Source organism: Coptis chinensis, chromosome 4, assembly GCF_015680905.1.
Source record: "Coptis chinensis isolate HL-2020 chromosome 4, ASM1568090v1, whole genome shotgun sequence".
Lineage (NCBI taxonomy): Eukaryota > Viridiplantae > Streptophyta > Magnoliopsida > Ranunculales > Ranunculaceae > Coptis > Coptis chinensis.
The window spans coordinates 95937666-95956651 of record NC_141459.1 but is presented as its reverse complement, the minus strand read 5'-3'; the positions used below and the strand labels follow the sequence as shown (position 1 = coordinate 95956651).

At 38.8% G+C, this 18986-nt stretch overlaps 1 protein-coding gene and 2 pseudogenes across 3 annotated transcripts; 2 read left to right on the top strand and 1 right to left on the bottom strand.

The window, feature by feature from the left end:
* The first annotated feature begins 846 nt into the window (after window positions 1–846).
* LOC147505909 (uncharacterized) lies at window positions 847–3451 on the top strand (annotated as a pseudogene). Its single transcript, XR_015193508.1, has one exon. The product of XR_015193508.1 is annotated as an uncharacterized LOC147505909 (transcript).
* A 3800-nt stretch (window positions 3452–7251) lies between these two features.
* Window positions 7252–10737, top strand: LOC147505908 (putative receptor-like protein kinase At3g47110 pseudogene; annotated as a pseudogene). Its single transcript, XR_015193509.1, has 2 exons — window positions 7252–10081; window positions 10179–10737. The product of XR_015193509.1 is annotated as a putative receptor-like protein kinase At3g47110 pseudogene (transcript).
* A 1149-nt stretch (window positions 10738–11886) lies between these two features.
* On the bottom strand, window positions 11887–14435 carry LOC147505907 (Pentatricopeptide repeat (PPR) superfamily protein). The gene is made up of 2 exons (XM_086558304.1): window positions 12484–14435; window positions 11887–12218 (listed from the first exon to the last, which is right to left on the bottom strand). Exon 1 carries the CDS (start codon window positions 14204–14206, stop codon window positions 12569–12571), a length of 1638 nt encoding a protein of 545 aa, XP_086414430.1. The 5' UTR covers window positions 14207–14435; the 3' UTR covers window positions 11887–12218; window positions 12484–12568.
* Between the last annotated feature and the right edge of the window lie 4551 nt (window positions 14436–18986).

The window sequence follows — 18986 nt, the reverse complement described above, 5'->3', positions numbered from 1 at the left end:
TTAGAAATACAGGTGGTATTATCCGACAAAGTCTATATTATCAGTTTCAGCCAATACTTTTGATATTTAGATCACAATTCAGTATTGCGCCAAGTTGGATGCAGAGTGAAGCCTGGATTACCCCTCCTTTACATCCCTCATAGTTTCCTTCCTGCCAACTTCGTACTCTGTACAAAGTCTTTTAAGTTGTGTAGCATTTGGAATTTGCCACAACAAGATATTATGGAACAAATGCCTCTGTATCTCGTCCTAAAAGGTTCCTTTGGAACAGTAGACACTTAGTTTTTTATTCTTTTTTAAAACTAAATTTACTTGGGTAAAGGTAATAATAAATTATGAGAAAATAACATATTGCGGTCCTAAATAGTAAATACAGAACAATGGTTAGAACGTTTTACTGAAGAAACTTGAAACACGAGGTTGGACAATGATTAGGCGTTAGCGTTGTTTTTAGAAAACACTTGTAAATATACTTGGCAAGCCAAAATTTAGCTGAAGTAGTGCCTAGTTCCAACGTTTCAGAAACTTTCAGCAGATACTATAATAGCAATATATATGGCTTGCATTGACATCTATATTGGTCATTGCCAGTTTGCAACTCATGGTGTTGCGCCTTTAACAATGTTTAAGAGGGTTATCTAACAATCTTACCCTTGAATACTTGATAACTAGCTTGAGATTTTATCTTTAACGAACGTGGGACCATGAATTCATTATCCATGATTTCTCTCCACACATTTATAACTGTGAAACTTAACAAATAGCAAATCATCCTAAGCTGCTCTCTATCTTTTACTTGTTTTTACTCTATTATATCTAATAAGGGTGGCTCACTCACTCACTCACTCGTATACAATGTTAAAAATAAGGGGCACTCTACTTAGGGGGTGGGTGATAGCTATGCACTCATTAGCTCATGGTTGTGAAGTGTAAACGAATCTTGATTTGTTATATCCCCTTATCTCCAACTTTTCAAAAATATTATTGGTGACATCTCAATAAGCTTTACTTCTCAACGGCCAAATTCACATTTCCATGCACACTTGCAGGTTTGTTTTCCTTGTCTATCTCTATTTCACTCCTCATGGCTTTTAACCACTAGAGAAAGCATCTAGAAACAAGACATCAATGTTAATAATTTCTACTGACTTCTTCCCTCACTGCATTCCTTTCAACAACACCCAGTTGAAACACTACTCTTCCCCGACTCATATAAACTATATAAAGAGCTGCAACAACTTTAACCATAATGACACCAGTTCAAGAAACCCACCTAGAGTTAAGATTCCTGTTGATACAAGTTCAGCTCAGTACAACTCATTTGATTCCAAAGAGACTCATGTTATAAAACTCCTTAACAGATCTTGCAAAGAAGGTAACTACACTGAAGCACTTTATATTCTTGAGTCTAATGTGAGTAATGGCTACAAACCACATGTTATTTTTTGTACAAAACTCATGAAAGGCTTCTTTAATTCAAGAAATGTCTCAAAAGCTGTTCGGGTCATGGAGATTTTATGGAGAGCCTGATGTGTTTGCGTATAATTCGGTAATTAGCGGGCTATGTAAGGCGAATAGGATTGAGTTTGCAACCAAAGTTTTAGGCCGAATGCAAAATCGAGGATGTTTGCCTGATGTGGTTACTTATAATATACTCATAGGTAGTCTTTGTAGTAGGGGGAAGCTTGGGTTAGCCATGAAGGTCTTGGATCACTTGTTGGAAGATAACTGTCTTCCAACTATAATAACCTATACAATTTTGATAGAAGCTACCATTATTCAGGGTGGTATTGGCGAAGCAATGAAGCTTCTTGATGAGATGTTGTCGAAAGGCCTTCGACCTGATATGTATACTTACAATGCGATTATCAGGGGATTGTGCAAAGAGAGGATGGTAGACCAAGCATTTGATTTCCTTCAGAGTTTGCCTTCTAAGGGTTGTGAACCCGAGGTAGTCTCATACAACATCTTGCTGCGAGCACTCCTCTATCAAGGAAGATGGGAGGATGGAGAGAAACTAGTAGCTGAGATGACTTCAAGGGGTTGTGAACCTAATGTAGTTACTTATAGTGTATTAATCAGCTCGCTCTGCCATGATGGGAAGGTTGAGGATGCCGTTGATGTACTGAAAGTAATGATGGACAGAGGAGTGACTCCTGATAGTTACAGTTATGATCCATTGATCACGGCATTCTGCAAAGAAGGAAGGTTGGATTTGGCAATAAAGCTTCTAGACTATATGGTCACCAAGGGCTGTACCCCAGATATAGTAAACTATAATACTATTTTGGGAGCTCTATGTAAAACTGGAAGTGCCAATCAAGCTTTGAAATTATTTGACAAGCTTGGTACAATGGATTGTCCTCCAAATGTCAGTTCATACAACACAATGATCAGCGGCCTATGGAATAGTGGGAACAGAAAAAAGCTTTGGGAATGGTATCCAAGATGATAAACAAAGGGATCGATCCTGATGAGATCACTTATAACTCGTTAATATCTTGCTTGTGTAGGGATGGAATGATGGAGGAAGCAATGGGATTGTTGAGGGACATGGAGAGTAGTGGATTCAAACCATCAGTAATAACTTACAATACTGTTATCCTTGGGTTTTCTAAGGTGCATAGGCTCTATGAGGCCATTGACGTACTGGTGGAAATGGTTGCGAAGGGGTGTTGTCCAAACGAAACCTCGTACATTGTTCTTATTCAAGGCGTGGCCTATGCTGGATGGAGATCTGAAGCTATTGAGTTAACTAATGCACTTGTTGCTAGAAATTCTGTTTCTAAAAATTCTTTAAGACGGTTGGACAAGGCGTTACGTCTGTTCAATACATAGAAAGATTACTCTTTTCAGAAATCTGGAAATAGCTCTTGTACCAATTGCTGCAGTGCTGATTTGAAACGGGTGACTCGTTGTGATTGCAAAATGTTCCTCTCCAATCTGGTTCTGCTTTGAAAAGAAAGGAATTGATCATGCATTAAGAGTGACCATGTCTAGCAAAAAGAGGTCACAGAACTAACTAGTGGTATAATATACTCCAGTTTTTGTTGATTACTACTGTGATAGAGAGCCTGTGATGATGATCACTGCAGTCTTGGGAGTTGGGAGGCATCTAAGCTTCAGCCTAGATAACCCAATTACAATGATTGAACAAGTGTGTAGCTTAGGAGGGCAACAATGTAGTGTTAAAGCTGGGATCAGTTGGCCTCGTGCAAATAGAATTCTAACAGACAGCATTAGACAACAGAAAAAACAGAACTCTTATATTAGAGCAGTCACAGACGCCGGGGTAGAAAAACGAGATGATGTACAGTTCGGCGTGGGATACCGGTAATAGTAGTATCCAAGTAAGCTGGAGTCGACACAAAGTTTAAGGTTTGTAGTTAAAGCAATAAATGCCTGCAATTTATTTGTAAACCATTTTTTAATGACAACACTTCTTTAAGTATTTGTTCTCAGTTTTCAGTTCTGTTTTGTTGTTCAATTTATTGTGAAAAGGAGTAGGTGATGTTCTAAGCTTCTGGCTAATAGGCTAATAAACAAGATTGTGTCCCCATTCTAAGGAGCCTTTATAAAGGGGAGGAATATAGGGAATAACATTGGGCTGACATGTGAGGCTTTCCATAACATGAAGAATATGAAAAAAATAAAATAAAATGGATGGATGGCTTTAAAAATGGATATGGCAAAAGCCTATGATAGGGTAGAGTGGTCATTCCTTAATGATATTTTTAATAAACTAGGGTTTAGTGAATCTTGGAGAAATCTGATTCACTAATGCCTTACAACTTTTCAAAGTTATGCTTAATGGATTCTCTATTGAAAAAATTGTTCTTGAAAGGGGTTTTAGACAAGGGAATCCTTTATCCCCCCCATATTTGTTTATTTTGGTTTTTGAGACCTTATCAAGAATGCTTACACAAGTTGAGGATAGGGGAGAGATCCAATGGATAAAAATCAAGAGAAACTCTTCTGCTATCACTCATCTTTTGTATGCAGATGATTTGATTATCTTTTCTAAAGCTACCCCTGAAGATAGCAATCACCTTAAGACTATCTTACATGAGTATTGTGATGCCTCTGGTCAGCTGATTAACTATGACAAATCAAGCATTTTCTTTAGTAGAAATGTTAGATTTTGAGTTAAGTTTAAACAGAAAAGATTCTAGAGAATGAAGTTGTTTGATCCTAAGGACAAATATCTTGGGGTTCCAATCATGCTGTCTAGAAAGAAATCTGAGAATATTGACTATCTTGTGGACAAGGTGCATGACAAGATTAGGGGTTGGAAAGCTAAGGTGCTCTCCCAGGCTGGGAGAGCAACCCTTATACAAGCTGTGAGCCCAGGCAACCCCTCTTTATGCTATGGCTACCTACTTTCTCCCTGTCTCTACTTGTGATAAGATAGACAAAGCATGCAGAGATTTTTTCTGGAATGGGTCCTATAAATCTATTAGTGTCCACACCATTAGGTGGGGGTAATTGTACAAACCTAAACAAGTGGGAGGTTTGGGGTTTTGCAAAGCTAGAGATATGAATATAGCCATGCTTGCTAAGCTACCTTGGAAGGCTGCTACTGACTTAGAGTTTTTGTGGACTAGAGTCTTCACCTACATTTATAGTAAAAATTGGATTGAGGATGTGCTAAAACCTCTTGGGACAGCATCCTACTTCTGGAAGGGGGTTCATAGGGTGTTTAATCTCATGAGTGGGGGTCTTACTTGGACCATTGGAAATGGTTTAACTACTTCTCTTTTCATGACCCCTGGCTTTGCAAAGATGGTAGACCTAGCACCCTTCAAGAACTGGGAGTTGATCACCCAGAACTTGAGAGTGCACATGTGGTTGATATGTTCCTTCCCAATGGCAATGGGTGGGATATAAAAAAGCTGAATCATCTTTTCCCATCTCTTATCAGCCAACACATCCAAGAGGTGGTGGTGAGGCCTTTGGGGGCACCAAAAGACAAGATGATCTGGTCTGGAGATGGGAAATGGGCTTTTACTGTGAAGACTGCCTATAAATTTTTTAACCAAAGGAGTTGGGAAGGGCAATCCTCAAGTTTCAGTCAGAAAACCATATCTAGAATATGGAAATCAACTCTCCTCTCATATACAAATATGTTCCTTTGGAAAGTTTACAAAAGAGCCTTACCCATGGGGACTTACTTATGGAAAGGAATATGCATGGGGATTTTGCATTTCCTTTTGATTCTAAAAGTTTATGGATCGTTGAGTACCATGAAATCAGATACACATCTCTTTTTTGGATGTGACTGGAGTAGAAGTGCTTGGTTTGGGTTAGAACTTGGGCTTCAAATGCAGCTGGATAGTGGGGCGGAATACTATCAGATCCTGGCTGGACAAGTTTCTGATGTGGTGTTCTAGTGCAGAGGAACACATCAACCAAGCTGGAGTCTACAACTGTGTCTTGCTTTATCATATTTGGGAAGCTAGAAATGAAGCAAAGTTTGAGTTTAAGATTCCTAACAGGGCTAAGATTGCTGAGGAGAAGTTCAGCTGTCACACAAGCTGTTGCAAAGCCTTCAGAGAAGCTCCTCCTAATCCTCCTTTTAATCCTCCTCCAATAAATGATCTAAATTACTTGTTTCCTTTAATTCCTAGAGATAGCATCCTCATAAGATTTGATGTTGCCTTCCATTGGGATACTGGATGTGCAAGTGCAGGGTGTCTGGCTTGGAATGATGTTGGAGATTTGGTTCGAGCTGCTGTTAGGAGTTTCAAAGCTAAGGGTCCTGAAGAGGCTGAGATGGTGGCAAGTGAAGTAGCTGCTCTGCTGGCTTGTTATTTAGGCAGATATAACTATGTGTTTCAAGGGGACTGTGAAGAGATCATACAGTCTTTTAATGGGGGAGGGAGTCTGCATGCTTTACATTTTGCTATAACAAAACTTTAAGAAACTTAGAGTTTGTAATGTTTAGTTGGGTGCGTCGGTTTGTAAATGGTGATGCTCACCAGTTAGCTCAGTGGGCAATCCACCGGCTTCCTTTGACAGCTCTGCCAATGTGTATGGTGGACACAAACTCTGTGCCGGCTTTAAGGTTTAACATATGGTATGAACAGTTTATCGAAAACAAAAGCAAGCTGCAACTTGCCATAGTTTAATACATGAGTTAGACCAGATTTATATTCCAAAATGCATTGGGTAGGTTTGAGTATTCAAAATTACGTGACATTTGAGCATCACAACATGCTCATAGTTTTTTCAGCCATCATGGTTGCATTGAGTAAGGACTGCACACAAGTTAGACGCAGTCTGAGTCCTCGGAAGTTTGAAATGCTATCACATTGAATTTTATTAGTTCATTCAGTCCAACTATTACGTTTGTCATTTCAGCGGTCGAGATACAAATCCAACCAGAAATGTCTGTACAAGTGCATGCCAATGTTGGACTGCTGTGGGCATTTCGACTTCTTGGTGGTGTTTGATGCTAAGAATTGATTTGCATTATAATTGGTGGAAGAAGTCATTTATATTAGGAGATAGGTATCAACCAGAAGAATTGGAGCCAAGGTGGAACTTGATGCAAATTGATATCACACTGGAGGAGATATACTAAGGAGGAACTAATACTCGTAGTGTGCACAAAAGGTTGTCTTATGCATCCAAAATTTCAATGTAATTCCTTCACCATTCTGTGTAGGAAGACTTTCTTTCTTTCTTCCTTTCTTCTTTTCATACCATTGATGAATACATATTTCATTTTTTGTTTACAAATGCGGCATGCAGTGTGACTGCAAAATTTGACATTGTGCTCTGTTACAGTTAAAGATGATCTAGTATTGACTTTAAATGGAGTTGAGTTTCATTCTTCACATCGTATACACATGACATTGGGCTTGCGCACAGGGGAATTGAAATTTTTTCGATTCAAAGTATAAACAAGATTTATTTACTGTACAAGGGCATCATATCTTGACCGAATGGGTTTTTCAAACCTTATCTCATGTGCTAACACAAATAGGCAATGTTGATCTCAACTCTCAAGTACTCTACTTAGTACAAACTCATAGTTTTCACCAGAAAATGATGGAGCCCATAGAAAGCTGCTCTTTGGTTTGGTTTCTCTACAATGACATCATTATCTTTCCCTTTTGGAAAGAGTGGAAATACAGATTGATTAAAGCAATAAAAAAACTGACAAACGCGTAGGAAGAAAGTCAGAGAAGCTTGACATATTTGAATTTGCAAAATATTAAAATGGAATAGTTATCAACTTGCAAGTATGTGAAGTCTGCAAGTTGGGGTTGGTGGAAGTGTGGGACGATGGGTTCACATCATCCATTTTGTTCACGGTTCCAATTCAGAGAAGTTCAAATAAAACTTTCTTTCCTACATATACAGATATATAGTGCACCACCTTCAGGACTCGGTTTCAATTGTGCTTATAATCCTTATATCTTCAATGATGAGACTCTTTCCTATTCTTCTCATTTGTATTGCTTTGCAACTTAGTTTATCTACTGCTGCCATTCTTGGAAATGAAACAGATAAACTGGCACTGATTGCTTTCAAAAACGGAATAACTCAAGATCCTCTACAGGTTTTGAGTTCATGGAATGATTCTCTCCATTTTTGCCAATGGAATGGAGTTACATGCGGTCCTCGACATCAAAGAGTGATAATGCTGAATCTAGATTCCCAGAAACTGATAGGATCAGTTTCTCCATTCATCGGTAACCTCTCTTTTCTAAGAAATATCTACCTTCGAAATAACAGCTTAACCGGTGAGATTCCTGCAGAAGTCGGTCGACTGTTCAGGTTACAATATTTAAGGATGAACAACAATTCCTTCTCAGGCCAAATTCCTGTCAGCCTGTCACAGTGCTCAAACCTCGTACTTCTCAGCTTAGGGTACAATAAGCTTGAGGGTAACATACCTGTTGAATTGGGGTCTCTTTCGAAGCTCGCAAATGTGTCTGTAAGTACCAATAATCTCAGTGGAGAGGTTCCAGCTTCCTTTGGAAATCTTTCGAATCTTGAGAACCTTTACCTTAATGCGAATAACTTTGAAGGAAGTATTCCGAGTTCCTTTGGCCAATTAAGGAAGCTGATTCGCCTTTCCGTTAGTGAAAATATGCTCACTGGTATGGTTCCACCATCTATTTACAATCTTTCCTCTTTACAAGCAATTTATTTGACCAAAAACCAACTTGAAGGGAACCTTCCAAGCGACATAGGCTCCAATCTTCCTAATCTTAGCAGTTTTTTGGTTGCGGTAAACAACTTTTCTGGAACCATTCCTGTTTCATTATTCATGAATGCTTCAAACCTTCAGACATTGGACCTGGGTTCTAACAATTTTACTGGGAAAGTTCCTACTGAAGTAGGAAGCCTAAAGGAACTTGTGGTTCTACAATTGGCTATAAACAATCTAGGAAGTGAGAAATCTGATGATTTGGTTTTCGTCACTTCATTAACCAATTGTAGCAACCTGCAATATCTGGATTTTGCCGTCAATCGCTTTAGAGATACATTACCTATTTCTATTGCTAACTTCTCCGACAGACTCAACTATCTCTATTTTGGAGACAACGCAATATCTGGCAACATTCCTTCGGATGTTGGAAACCTTGTCAACCTAATGCTACTGTCTGCAGAAAACAACTTACTCACTGGCAGTATTCCGAGTGGCATAGGTACTCTTCAAAACCTGCAAATCTTAGTATTAAGTGGAAATAGTTTTTCTGGAGAGGCTCCTTATTCAACAGGAAACATCTCTGGGTTAATAAACCTAGACCTGTCTAACAACATGTTAGAAGGTAACACTCTTCCAAGCTTAGAAAATTGCCAATTTTTGCAAACATTAAATCTATCTCATAATCGCTTCAATGGGACCATTCCAAAAGAAGTTGTTGGACTGTCTAGACAACTGAGATTAGTTAGTCTAGCTCATAACTTCTTCACTGGTTCTCTGCCTTCTGAAGTTGGAAACTTGAAAAATCTTCAGTTCCTTGATGTTTCTGAAAACAAAATGCTTGGTCAGATTCCTAGCACCCTTGGTAGTTGTTCAAGTTTGGAATACCTTTATTTGCAAGACAATTTATTCCAAGGACCCATTCCCTCTTCCTTTAGTTCTTTGAAAGGAATGCAAGACTTGGATCTTTCGCGAAACAACTTTTCAGGAGAAATTTCTAAAGATCTCGGAAACCTTTCTTCTTTGAAAAATTTAAACATATCTTTTAACAACTTCGAGGGGGAGGTACCAACGGAAGGGATCTTTCAAAATGCAAATGCAGTCACAGTTGTTGGAAATGATAAGTTATGTGGAGGTGATCCTGAACTTCACTTACTAAAATGCCAGATCCGAGAGTCTAAGAAACGAGGAGCACATCTTACTTTAAAGGTGACACTTGGTATACTTATCCCTTTGCTCATTCTCACCTTGATTATTGCAATCTATATGAGACAGCCCAAGAAAGGCCTACTTCCAATGCATGTCCAGATAATGGTTTCGTAAGGATTTCTTACAGTGAGCTTCATAAAGCAACAGATGGATTTTCTACAGAAAATTTGATTGGCATGGGAAGTTATGGAACTGTGTACAAAGGAGTTATTCATCAAAATGCATCTCCCATTGCCGTCAAAGTACTCAATCTCATGGAACAAGGCGCTTTTAAGAGTTTCACCGCCGAATGTGAAGTCTTGAGAGAAGTTCGGCACAAAAATCTACTTAAGATCATAACAGTATGCTCAAGTGTGGACTTTGAAGGTAATGATTTCAAGGCTCTAGTATTTGAATTCATGCCTAATGGAAGTGTAGAAGACTGGTTACATCCAAGTTCAGATGGACGTCTTCCAAGAAAGTTAGATCTTCTCCAAAGGTTAAATATAGCAATTGATGTTGCTTCTGCTTTGGATTATCTTCACAACGATTGCCACACATCAATCGTGCACTGTGATCTAAAGCCAAGCAATATTCTTCTAGATGATGACATGGTTTCATATGTTGGGGACTTTGGGTTAGCAAAGCTGATTCCAAAGGCAATCAACAATCCGGCTAGAAGTGAAACAAACTCAGTTGCTATAAGAGGAACTATTGGGTATATACCTCCAGGTATAAATTTGACAAAATTTCGTGTTTTAGATTTAAGATTTCATTTTATTGATTTTTGCAGTTCTTTATGCATAACAAGTAAATGCATGTACTGCAGAGTATGGAGTTGGTGTTGAGGTATCTAAACAGGGTGATATCTATAGTTACGGAATACTTTTGTTGGAGATGTTTACGGGAAGGAGACCAACAGATGAAATGTTCAAAGACGGTCTAAGCCTTCATAGTTTTTCTAAAATGAGTTCAACAGAGCAAGCGATGAACATTGTCGATATGCAACTACTTTCTCAGGGAACTCCAAATGTAGCTAGCAACAACGTTGAAGAACAGAGACGTATGGAAAATCGTAAAAAAGATTGTTTGAGTTCCATAATGAGAATTGGTGTTGCGTGTTCCTTGGAACCAATAGGTGAAAGAATGGACATCAAAGATGTTCTAATGGAAATGCATGCTCTAAAAAGAAACTTCGTTTAGACTGGGATCCATGAACAGAGTTGAAAATTTGACTATTGAGTCATACTTCGCTTTAAAAAAAAATTATGTTGGTGCTACTATGTTCCACAGTTTGGTGGTTTATGTGGTTGCACTCATACAAGTTTTTGCCAGAGTTTATGAAAACACAAATCTGCAAGTCCGTCCAGGACTGGAAAAAATCTTGACTGATGTTGCTAAATCTTGTTTTAAAGTTTCCCTGCTGAGTTCTTGGCCAACTTAATTCTACTGGTCTCCTGTGTCATGGTTTGAAAATATCCTAAATATCGTAAAAATTATATACACTTACCTAGGGCTGTCAATGTGTTTCGATAACCGACCCAAACCAAACCGATAAAAAATGGTTTGGGTTTTGGAAATTTAGTTTGCCCTCCACCGAACCGATAAGATATTGGTTTGGTTTCGGGTTTGACCTCCAACGAACAGATATGAACCCAAACCGATAAGATGACATTTTAGTAATATTTATGATTATTTTGTATAAGTTTTATCAATTGTGTGTTTACAATTAATTGATTTGATTTAGGATTTAATTGATTTTATAGTTTTCGGGTCGGGTCGGTTCGGTTTCGGGTTGTAATATATCTTATCGGTTTTATTTGGTTTCGGATGAAATATAATATTATCGGTTCGGTTCGATTCGGTTTTGGGTACCCAATTATCTTATCGGTTCGGTTTCGGATTTCCAGAATCCAACCCAAACCGATCCATTGACAGCCCTACACTTACCGATCTCTTACGGAAACATTGCCAACATTTCCGTCGTTTACATTGCCTATTACTTAAAATCTTAGATGAAGGCTCCCCTCAAGAAACCAAAAAACGGCGGGAAACTTCCTTTCTGCTTCAATCGGTTCACTCTTGACTGTTAGAACCAATCCGTTGCGTGTAATAAATCAAAGCATTATTTCTAAGCTCAGCAATCTTGGAAAGTGGTAGTCTTATAAGCTTACCATAAAATACAAAACAAACTTCACTAACAGTGTGCGAAACAAGTAGCAGTGTTACTATGCATACCATAAAAAACAAAACAAAGTTCACTAAAAGTGTGTCAAGCAAAATATACTTTTTCTAATCCATTTTGGTCAAATGGGTCTTCAGTGAATTCACTTCTGATTTGGACCGAACCTTTAAATCATATCCAAACTAGATGGAGATTTAAATAACTCCAAGAATCCATAGAAGAAAAAACTTTAAAAAAATGATCGAGAATGGGGTCACTGATCAGAATAACCCTTTATCTGTTATACATGTACGTTATATACAAGAAAGAGTCAAAGACAAGGGAAAGTTTCATCCCAAAAAACTGGAGTAAATGAAGAGTGACATAGCATGACGAGCATATATTATACATATAAAAACCCGCAACCACATTAGTATGCAAAGACACTTGTGCACGAACTATACAATCTTTGTGAACGTGATCTTACTACATGCATTTTGATTCAAATTGGATTGATGTATTATGTATGCCAAACATACATCAGGATACAAACTCAGACAACAAAACTGTGATGTAAAGTTTTTTGATTCTTTACAAATTAAGAGTATGTAATCCTACTTACTCGTTTTTGTGCACTTGCCTCTTCTGCTAGCTCCCTTCGGTGAGTAATCCCAAGAGTGGTCATAGATCAGTCCAAAAACTTATCTGGCAACAAAAAAAAGAGAAAGGTAAGCTGGTGGTTCACAAATTATTCAGCAGAACCTTATTGAAATACAATGAATATTCAACAATGATAACGAAATAATAAGGTGCCACTTCTGATCCATAAAGAAAACATTACAAGATTTGCAATAAGAGGAACTTGGTACACAAGACAATATGCAACGAAACGTTAATTTGAAGTAATTAAACAAAGAAAAATTAAATCTTATGTGAAGTGTAGCGAAATTTGAAAGACGCAAGAAATTACCTCATGGAGTTTGTGGCTGTGCAACTGTTGGTAAATCAAGAATCGACAGGCAACAGATCGGCCAACAGAGCATTGAGAAATAAATTCACTTCAGCGCCACTTGTGTTTCAAGCATGGACTCCTCTTTAAGAACTTTGCGTTCTATCAGCTTCTTTTGTAACATGATAGCCTCTTCTCTCATTCCACTGGCAGCAACACCTTTAACCAGGGTAGCATAAATTGCCTCACTGGGCTTGCGAGAACTTGAGATCATCATTTCTAGGAATTCAATTCCAAGGTCCACCTGATTATTTTTGCACAAGCCCTCAATCACAACAGTGTACATGCTGGTTGTAATCCTATAATTTCTCATATTCATTTCCCTCAAAATCTCTACGGCCTCTAAGACTAGATCTTCCCTGCAAAAGCCCCAAATCAATGAACGATATGTAATATCATCAGGACTTACCCCCTTCTCAATCATTTCCTTATACAGACTCATTGCTTTTTCCATGTCTTTCTGTCTTGTCAATCCATCAATCACAGTGTTATATGTAATCAGAACGGGTGAGCAACCAAGATTTCCTAATGAATGAAGAATATCAAGAGCATCGTCAGTCATTCCCTCTTTACAAAGGGCCCCTAGGAGAGTATTATAGGTGATGATATCAGGGGAATAACCACGACAAACCATTCTATCCAAGTAATCAACAGCTCGATCCAAAAGCCCATGCTTACACAAACCATTGATCAAGATGTTGTAAGTAATGTTGGTAGGAGGGCTGGAAGTCTCAATCATGATGGAGAGGATCACATCCACTTCATCCCAGTACCCACGATTGCAGAGCCCATGGAGAAGGGTGTTGTACGTGATCACATTGGGCTCCATTCCACGTGATAAAAGGTTAAGAATCACCACGCCCGTATCCCCATAATTTCCTTCCTTACAAGTAGAATTAACCAGGGAATTGTAGGTAACTATATCAGGATAACAGCCTTCAAGTTCCATTGCTTCCATCACTTCCATAGCTCGCTCTGCCCCACAATGCCTGCATACTAGCTCAACTAACACAGTATAAGTAATCAAATATGCAGGGCAGCCCTTTCTCAATTGATCCTTCCAAAAACTAATTGCCTGATCATAGTGACCATGGTCAAACATTGAGCGGAGTATCGTGTTATACGTGATTACGTCAGGAGGACAACCACTCAAGCTCATGTCTTCCAAGAGATCAATAGCGGTTTTCAGATACCTTTTCTTACAGAGCACACCAACCAGCATATTGTAAGTGATAATATCTGGCACCCCTCCAGACATGACCATGACCCTCAGTACATCGCTAGCCTTGTCAATTCTATTCATATTAATAAGGCCACGTATTATGTTTATGCAATTGGGAAAGTGAGGAATCTGGCTCTTACGTGCCATTGTATTGATCAGGTTTGACGCTTCCATTATTTTCCCATTGTTGCAGAAACTTTCAAGAATATCATTGTTGGAGTCTGCATCGTTGTCCACAAATGGTCCATCGAAACTCAACCATAGCGGATTCTTCTGAACACCCCTCCAGATGTCTCTTCTACTCCTATTAACCTTATCTATGCAAACACTTCTCTGTTGCCCACTACACCGTAACACAAATGCACTTCTCCTGAACTCAACCTCACTTTTTCTTGAACCACCAAACTGACACACAGGTAGTAGTCGATGGAAAGTACAATGAGATGCATGGTTGTGCTCCATTTTTCCACCACTAAAATAACAAGACCCTTAACGAATCATATAAACAAAGAGAGGGACAAACAGTTTATCTACTATTCCAAGTTTGATATTAAGTAGAATTAAACACACAAGGAAATAAAAGTGGGTTAAGAGAGTGTTTTTAAGTGGGGTTTAGTTTTTGGTTTGTAAGGAAGAAGAAGAAGAGTTGAAGAACAAGGGTTTTAGAGTGGGCGAGAATAACAACAATGAAGTGTGATACTACTAGGGTTTTCAATATTTAACTAATTTATCCAGTCAGCATTTCTCGTTATTTACAATGCTTATTTTTAATTTATTATTATTATTATTTTTTTGATAAAATTTTATAAGTCAATCAACTTTGATATTATTAATTCATTAGTGATATAAATCATTGAATATCTTCAGTTAGCAAGCTAGTGATAAATCTTTCTTTCTTGCTTTGATATTGCTAATTCTTAATATATTAATTTTTTAAAAGCTTTTTTTTTTCTTTTAATTCATAATTCTAGAATCCGTTTGTTTTGTGTTTAGTGGATACGAGATTATGTCCAACTTCTGTCCAAAAACACCCAACAGAAGGATTTCTTTTAAAGAAAAAATTAGTAATATTACTCTATGTCGACAAATAAAATATGAACATCATAATTTTTCCCTCCATTATTATAACATTTTTCCTCAATTTTTCTTGTAAATTTGCTCGCAATTTGCTTCCATCACCGAAAAAGAATGTATCTACTATTATTACAACCTATGAGATTACTTGTCTAAAATCTTTGCTCTTCTCTCTTGGTTTTTCTCTCTCTCTCTCGTCTTTTTTCTTTTTACTTTTTTTTTCCCTCTTCTCTCTTTTTCTTTATATCTGTTTCTCTTTTTCTAACCTCCTCTTGTGGTCCGTTGATCTCTCTTCCATCTAGCGTCCCCTGTCTTCCCACATGTCGCGACGATTTCCATGCAGTTAGGGTTCCGCGGATCTGATCCATTGCTGCAGGGCTTGTCTTTCCTATATCGCATCCGCCCATTTGCCCCACTAGCCTCTCATGTCATGAATATGCCCTATACAGATGCCCCTCTTGGTCCCGTTGACATTCGGCGGCCCATTTTATGATCAACGGACAGGCAACGGGACCGAGAACCACTCTTCTCTCTCATTTCCCTTCTTGGCACGTGCTATGCCAGCGTGCTCTGCCATTATTTCCACGTGTCCAAAGTGCACGTACGCGTATCGACCCTGTCTTTTCGATTTTCGAGGCCCCATGCGTCACCTTCCCCCTTGTCCTTTTTCTCTGGAGATTACTTTTTTGCCCTTGTCTCTTTGAATCCCGCTCAAACCTCTCTCTTCCCTCAAAACCCCCACTCCAACACTTCATTTCTCACTTCATCTTCTAGCCTCTTCCACTTCCCTTTACTGTCCTCCATTTTCGTGGGATCCTCTAGCTCCGTTCAAGTCTTCTTTCCACCTCGCTTTGTTGCCCTTTGCTGCCTTGCATCTCAGGTTTGTCTCCATCCTTTCTATCCCCATCAATTGTTGTCTAATTATAGTCATTTGCGTTATTGTTCCCATTTTTTTTCCCTTCGTATCTTATTCTCACCATTGTTATTTCAGTTGTGTTCCTCCCTTTATTTTATTCCAACATGTCGGAGTCTGAATCGGTGAGCACCTCAGCCACTAGATCCAATGGGTCAGAGTCCTCTACTCCCAGATCTAGTGGTCATACTGCGGCTAGATCTGAATCCCCGGCTTCGGGCTCTGCCAGCCCTGCCGCTGAACCTTCTACTTCCGAAAGGAAAACCTCTCTTCCACCACACCGTCATACCACTGTAGACCTAACTTAGATGCAGTTAATAAAGCTACTTATGGTATCCCAGCCGACGTGGTCCTTGAGCACGTGTCTGGCGTCACCTAGTTCCCTCATTTGGTAAAGCCGCGGCTAGGTTGTCTTATCGCTACCGTAGGTCAGATAGCGGCTGGCTTGCGTTTTCCATTAACCCTTCTTGATATCGAGGTATGCAACCACTTCAATATTCCACCATGTCAAGGCATAGGTAACTTCTGGCGTATCCTATATGCCGCGAATCACTACAATGAAACCCATTCTCCTAAAATCCAACTATGTGATATGATAGTTCACTATTATATAAAGAAGAGCACCAAACTTGGTAGTATAGGGTATCAATCCTTCTGTACGCGTCCGCAGAAGAAGTCTTTTGTCCTCCACATCACAACTTCTAATAAGGTCTGGCATTACTATCCTTTGTATGTGTCGGGTAGTTTAATCTCCGCGGACTTTCCATCTGAAGTTTCTCTGAGGAATCTCAGTTTCCTTAAACGTGGTACATAAAATCTTTTGATTCGCAGTGCTACTTTCTAACTTTGATTTTAATTTGTCTTTCTTTTCTGATTCAGGTTGGAGACCTGACTCGCGATCCCAAATTTACACTGGCATCTCATCCGAAATCTTTCAAAGAGTCAAAGACTCCGTGATTTGGGAAGTGCCCATCGATCCAGAAAAAGGCAACCCTCTTCTACTCGATCCCTCGTTGAAAAACATTGGTAAATACCAAGGCCCCCTATATCGCCCGCCACCTCCCAAAGAAAAACACCCCAAATCCTCACCCCTCCCTAAAAGAAAGGCTCACAAGTCCTTCAAGTACACCACCAAGATCTACCACTCCCAAGCCGTTGCCTGACGATCCGCCGCTCAATCCCACACAGCTAGGGGGCCAATGGGTACCCGATTACCCAAAACCGAAACCGAATGTTCCGGTTATGGGTCTTAAAAAGTTAGACCCATTTAAAATGGGTCATTAAAAAGAACCGATAAAGAACCGAAATCGTTGAACCGAATAGTAAAAAACCCGTGGGGTACCCAAACCGAAACCGAAACCGATTATTATGATTTTGATATATAAAATTTAATATTATATTACATTTAAGATAATCAAACTCATATATCATAATATAAAATATATTTTTTACGTGTAAAAGTCTATTAAATATATATAGCATAATAGTAAATGTGTGTTGTTAAATGTATATTTTATAATTATAAGTTAAACAAGTGTATCATAGATTGTTAATAATAATATCCAACGTGTATATTAGGAATTAACTAATACATTTTATATTTATTAACTTATGCACGTGTATATTTAAATATGATACACATGCTTGATATATTGTGGTACACGCACTTATTATAAACCAATATATAGTGTTCATGTTAAAAATTAGTGATGAGGTGTAATTGTAAGATGCATGTACTCGCATGTTTGATTTAAAATGCGAGTTAATATACGTGTACAAATATATGTGTATGCACGTAAAATATATCAATGTAACAAATATATGTGATTGCACGTGTACACGATCGAGTTAATACAAGGAAACAAATATATGTGTATGTACGTTAAAAAAAAAATCAAAATTATAAGGTTAGATATTTGATTATTTTAAGTTCTATATCAAAGGTTTAAATTATCACATGAATAGTAAATGTTTTAACGTGTATGATTGATACATATTCATAAATTGATGTAAATATGATTGTTAATACATCACTAATTATATATAAAATATTATCGTGTAGGAAAATAAAAAAACAAAAAAAAAAACAATGCAAGTTTTAGTATTTAAATAATTGAAATTGTTTAATAATCATAATAAATAATAAAGACTTGAATTAGAACTGAAACCGATAAAAACCCTTGGATTTTTATGGTTTTGGGTTGGGTTCTATAATTCTCATACTAAAACCGTTGAGAACCGAAATTGATAAAGCCGCAAATAGTAAAACCCAAACCGAAACTGCTAAGACCCGACCCAAAACCGACCCGTTGGCACCCCTACACACAGCTGCCCCAAATACCGCCGCCCCTTCTTCGTATTCCGCTTTAGCGGACTGGGAAGACGATTTTGCTCATCCCCCCTCTACTGTTCCTGCCGCTGCCATGGCCCCCAACAAGCTAAAATTGTGGGAAAGCGACTCAGAAAGTGATGAGCCCACCGAGGTTGCGCCCAAGAGCCCCCCAGCAAAAAAGGCCCGGACCGCGCCACCAAACCCTGTTGAAGCCCATGTTGCACTAGCGCGACCCTTAGCTCCAGCACGCCGTCATGGGAAAGACCCCTGCCAATCGGGGGCCCTATCCTCTGGTGCGGTTGACATTTGGCAGCCTCAGTTCAAGGCTAGAGATCGCGCTATTACTATTTGTGACTCAGCTTTGGAGAACCCTGCCATCGCAGCATCCCTCTTCTTCAGCTCTCATCTTCCCAAGGATCAAGCCTACGGTGACTCTGGCTCACTGGCCTCTCATAGAGCCTCTATCTACTATGGCTAGGAAAAGGTTTGTCTCTTTCCCTCTTCTCCTATCTGTGTTTTTATATATCTTGTTAACAAGTTATACTTTCAGCTGAGTCTGGATGTCGGCTATGTGTTGCGCGGTCTCACCAGCACACTAGAATCTCTGGAGGTCGCGAAGCAGGAAATTCAGGGGCCCGACGGCTGGATAGCCAAGTATGCCAAGCTGGAGAAGGACCGGTGATATTAGCTTTTTACTACGTTAGAGATTTGACTCTCTAATTTGATGCAAAAGCGAATTCAAAGTTCCTTACTCATGATCTTCGCGTTCGTAAAGTTGAAGTAAGGATCGAACCAACCTAAAGGTTAGGACAACTATAACTTGGTTGTTACTCTTAGGGAACTAGTGAGTAAGTTTATATTAATACTAGGTTTCTTTCCTACACAAACACTAAAGAAAAACATTAAGATTCGAAATATGCAAC

Bases quoted from the DNA above. Each gene is read 5' to 3' on its own strand.
- LOC147505907 (XM_086558304.1), bottom strand. From the start codon at position 14,206: ATGGAGCACAACCATGCATCTCATTGTACTTTCCATCGACTACTACCT.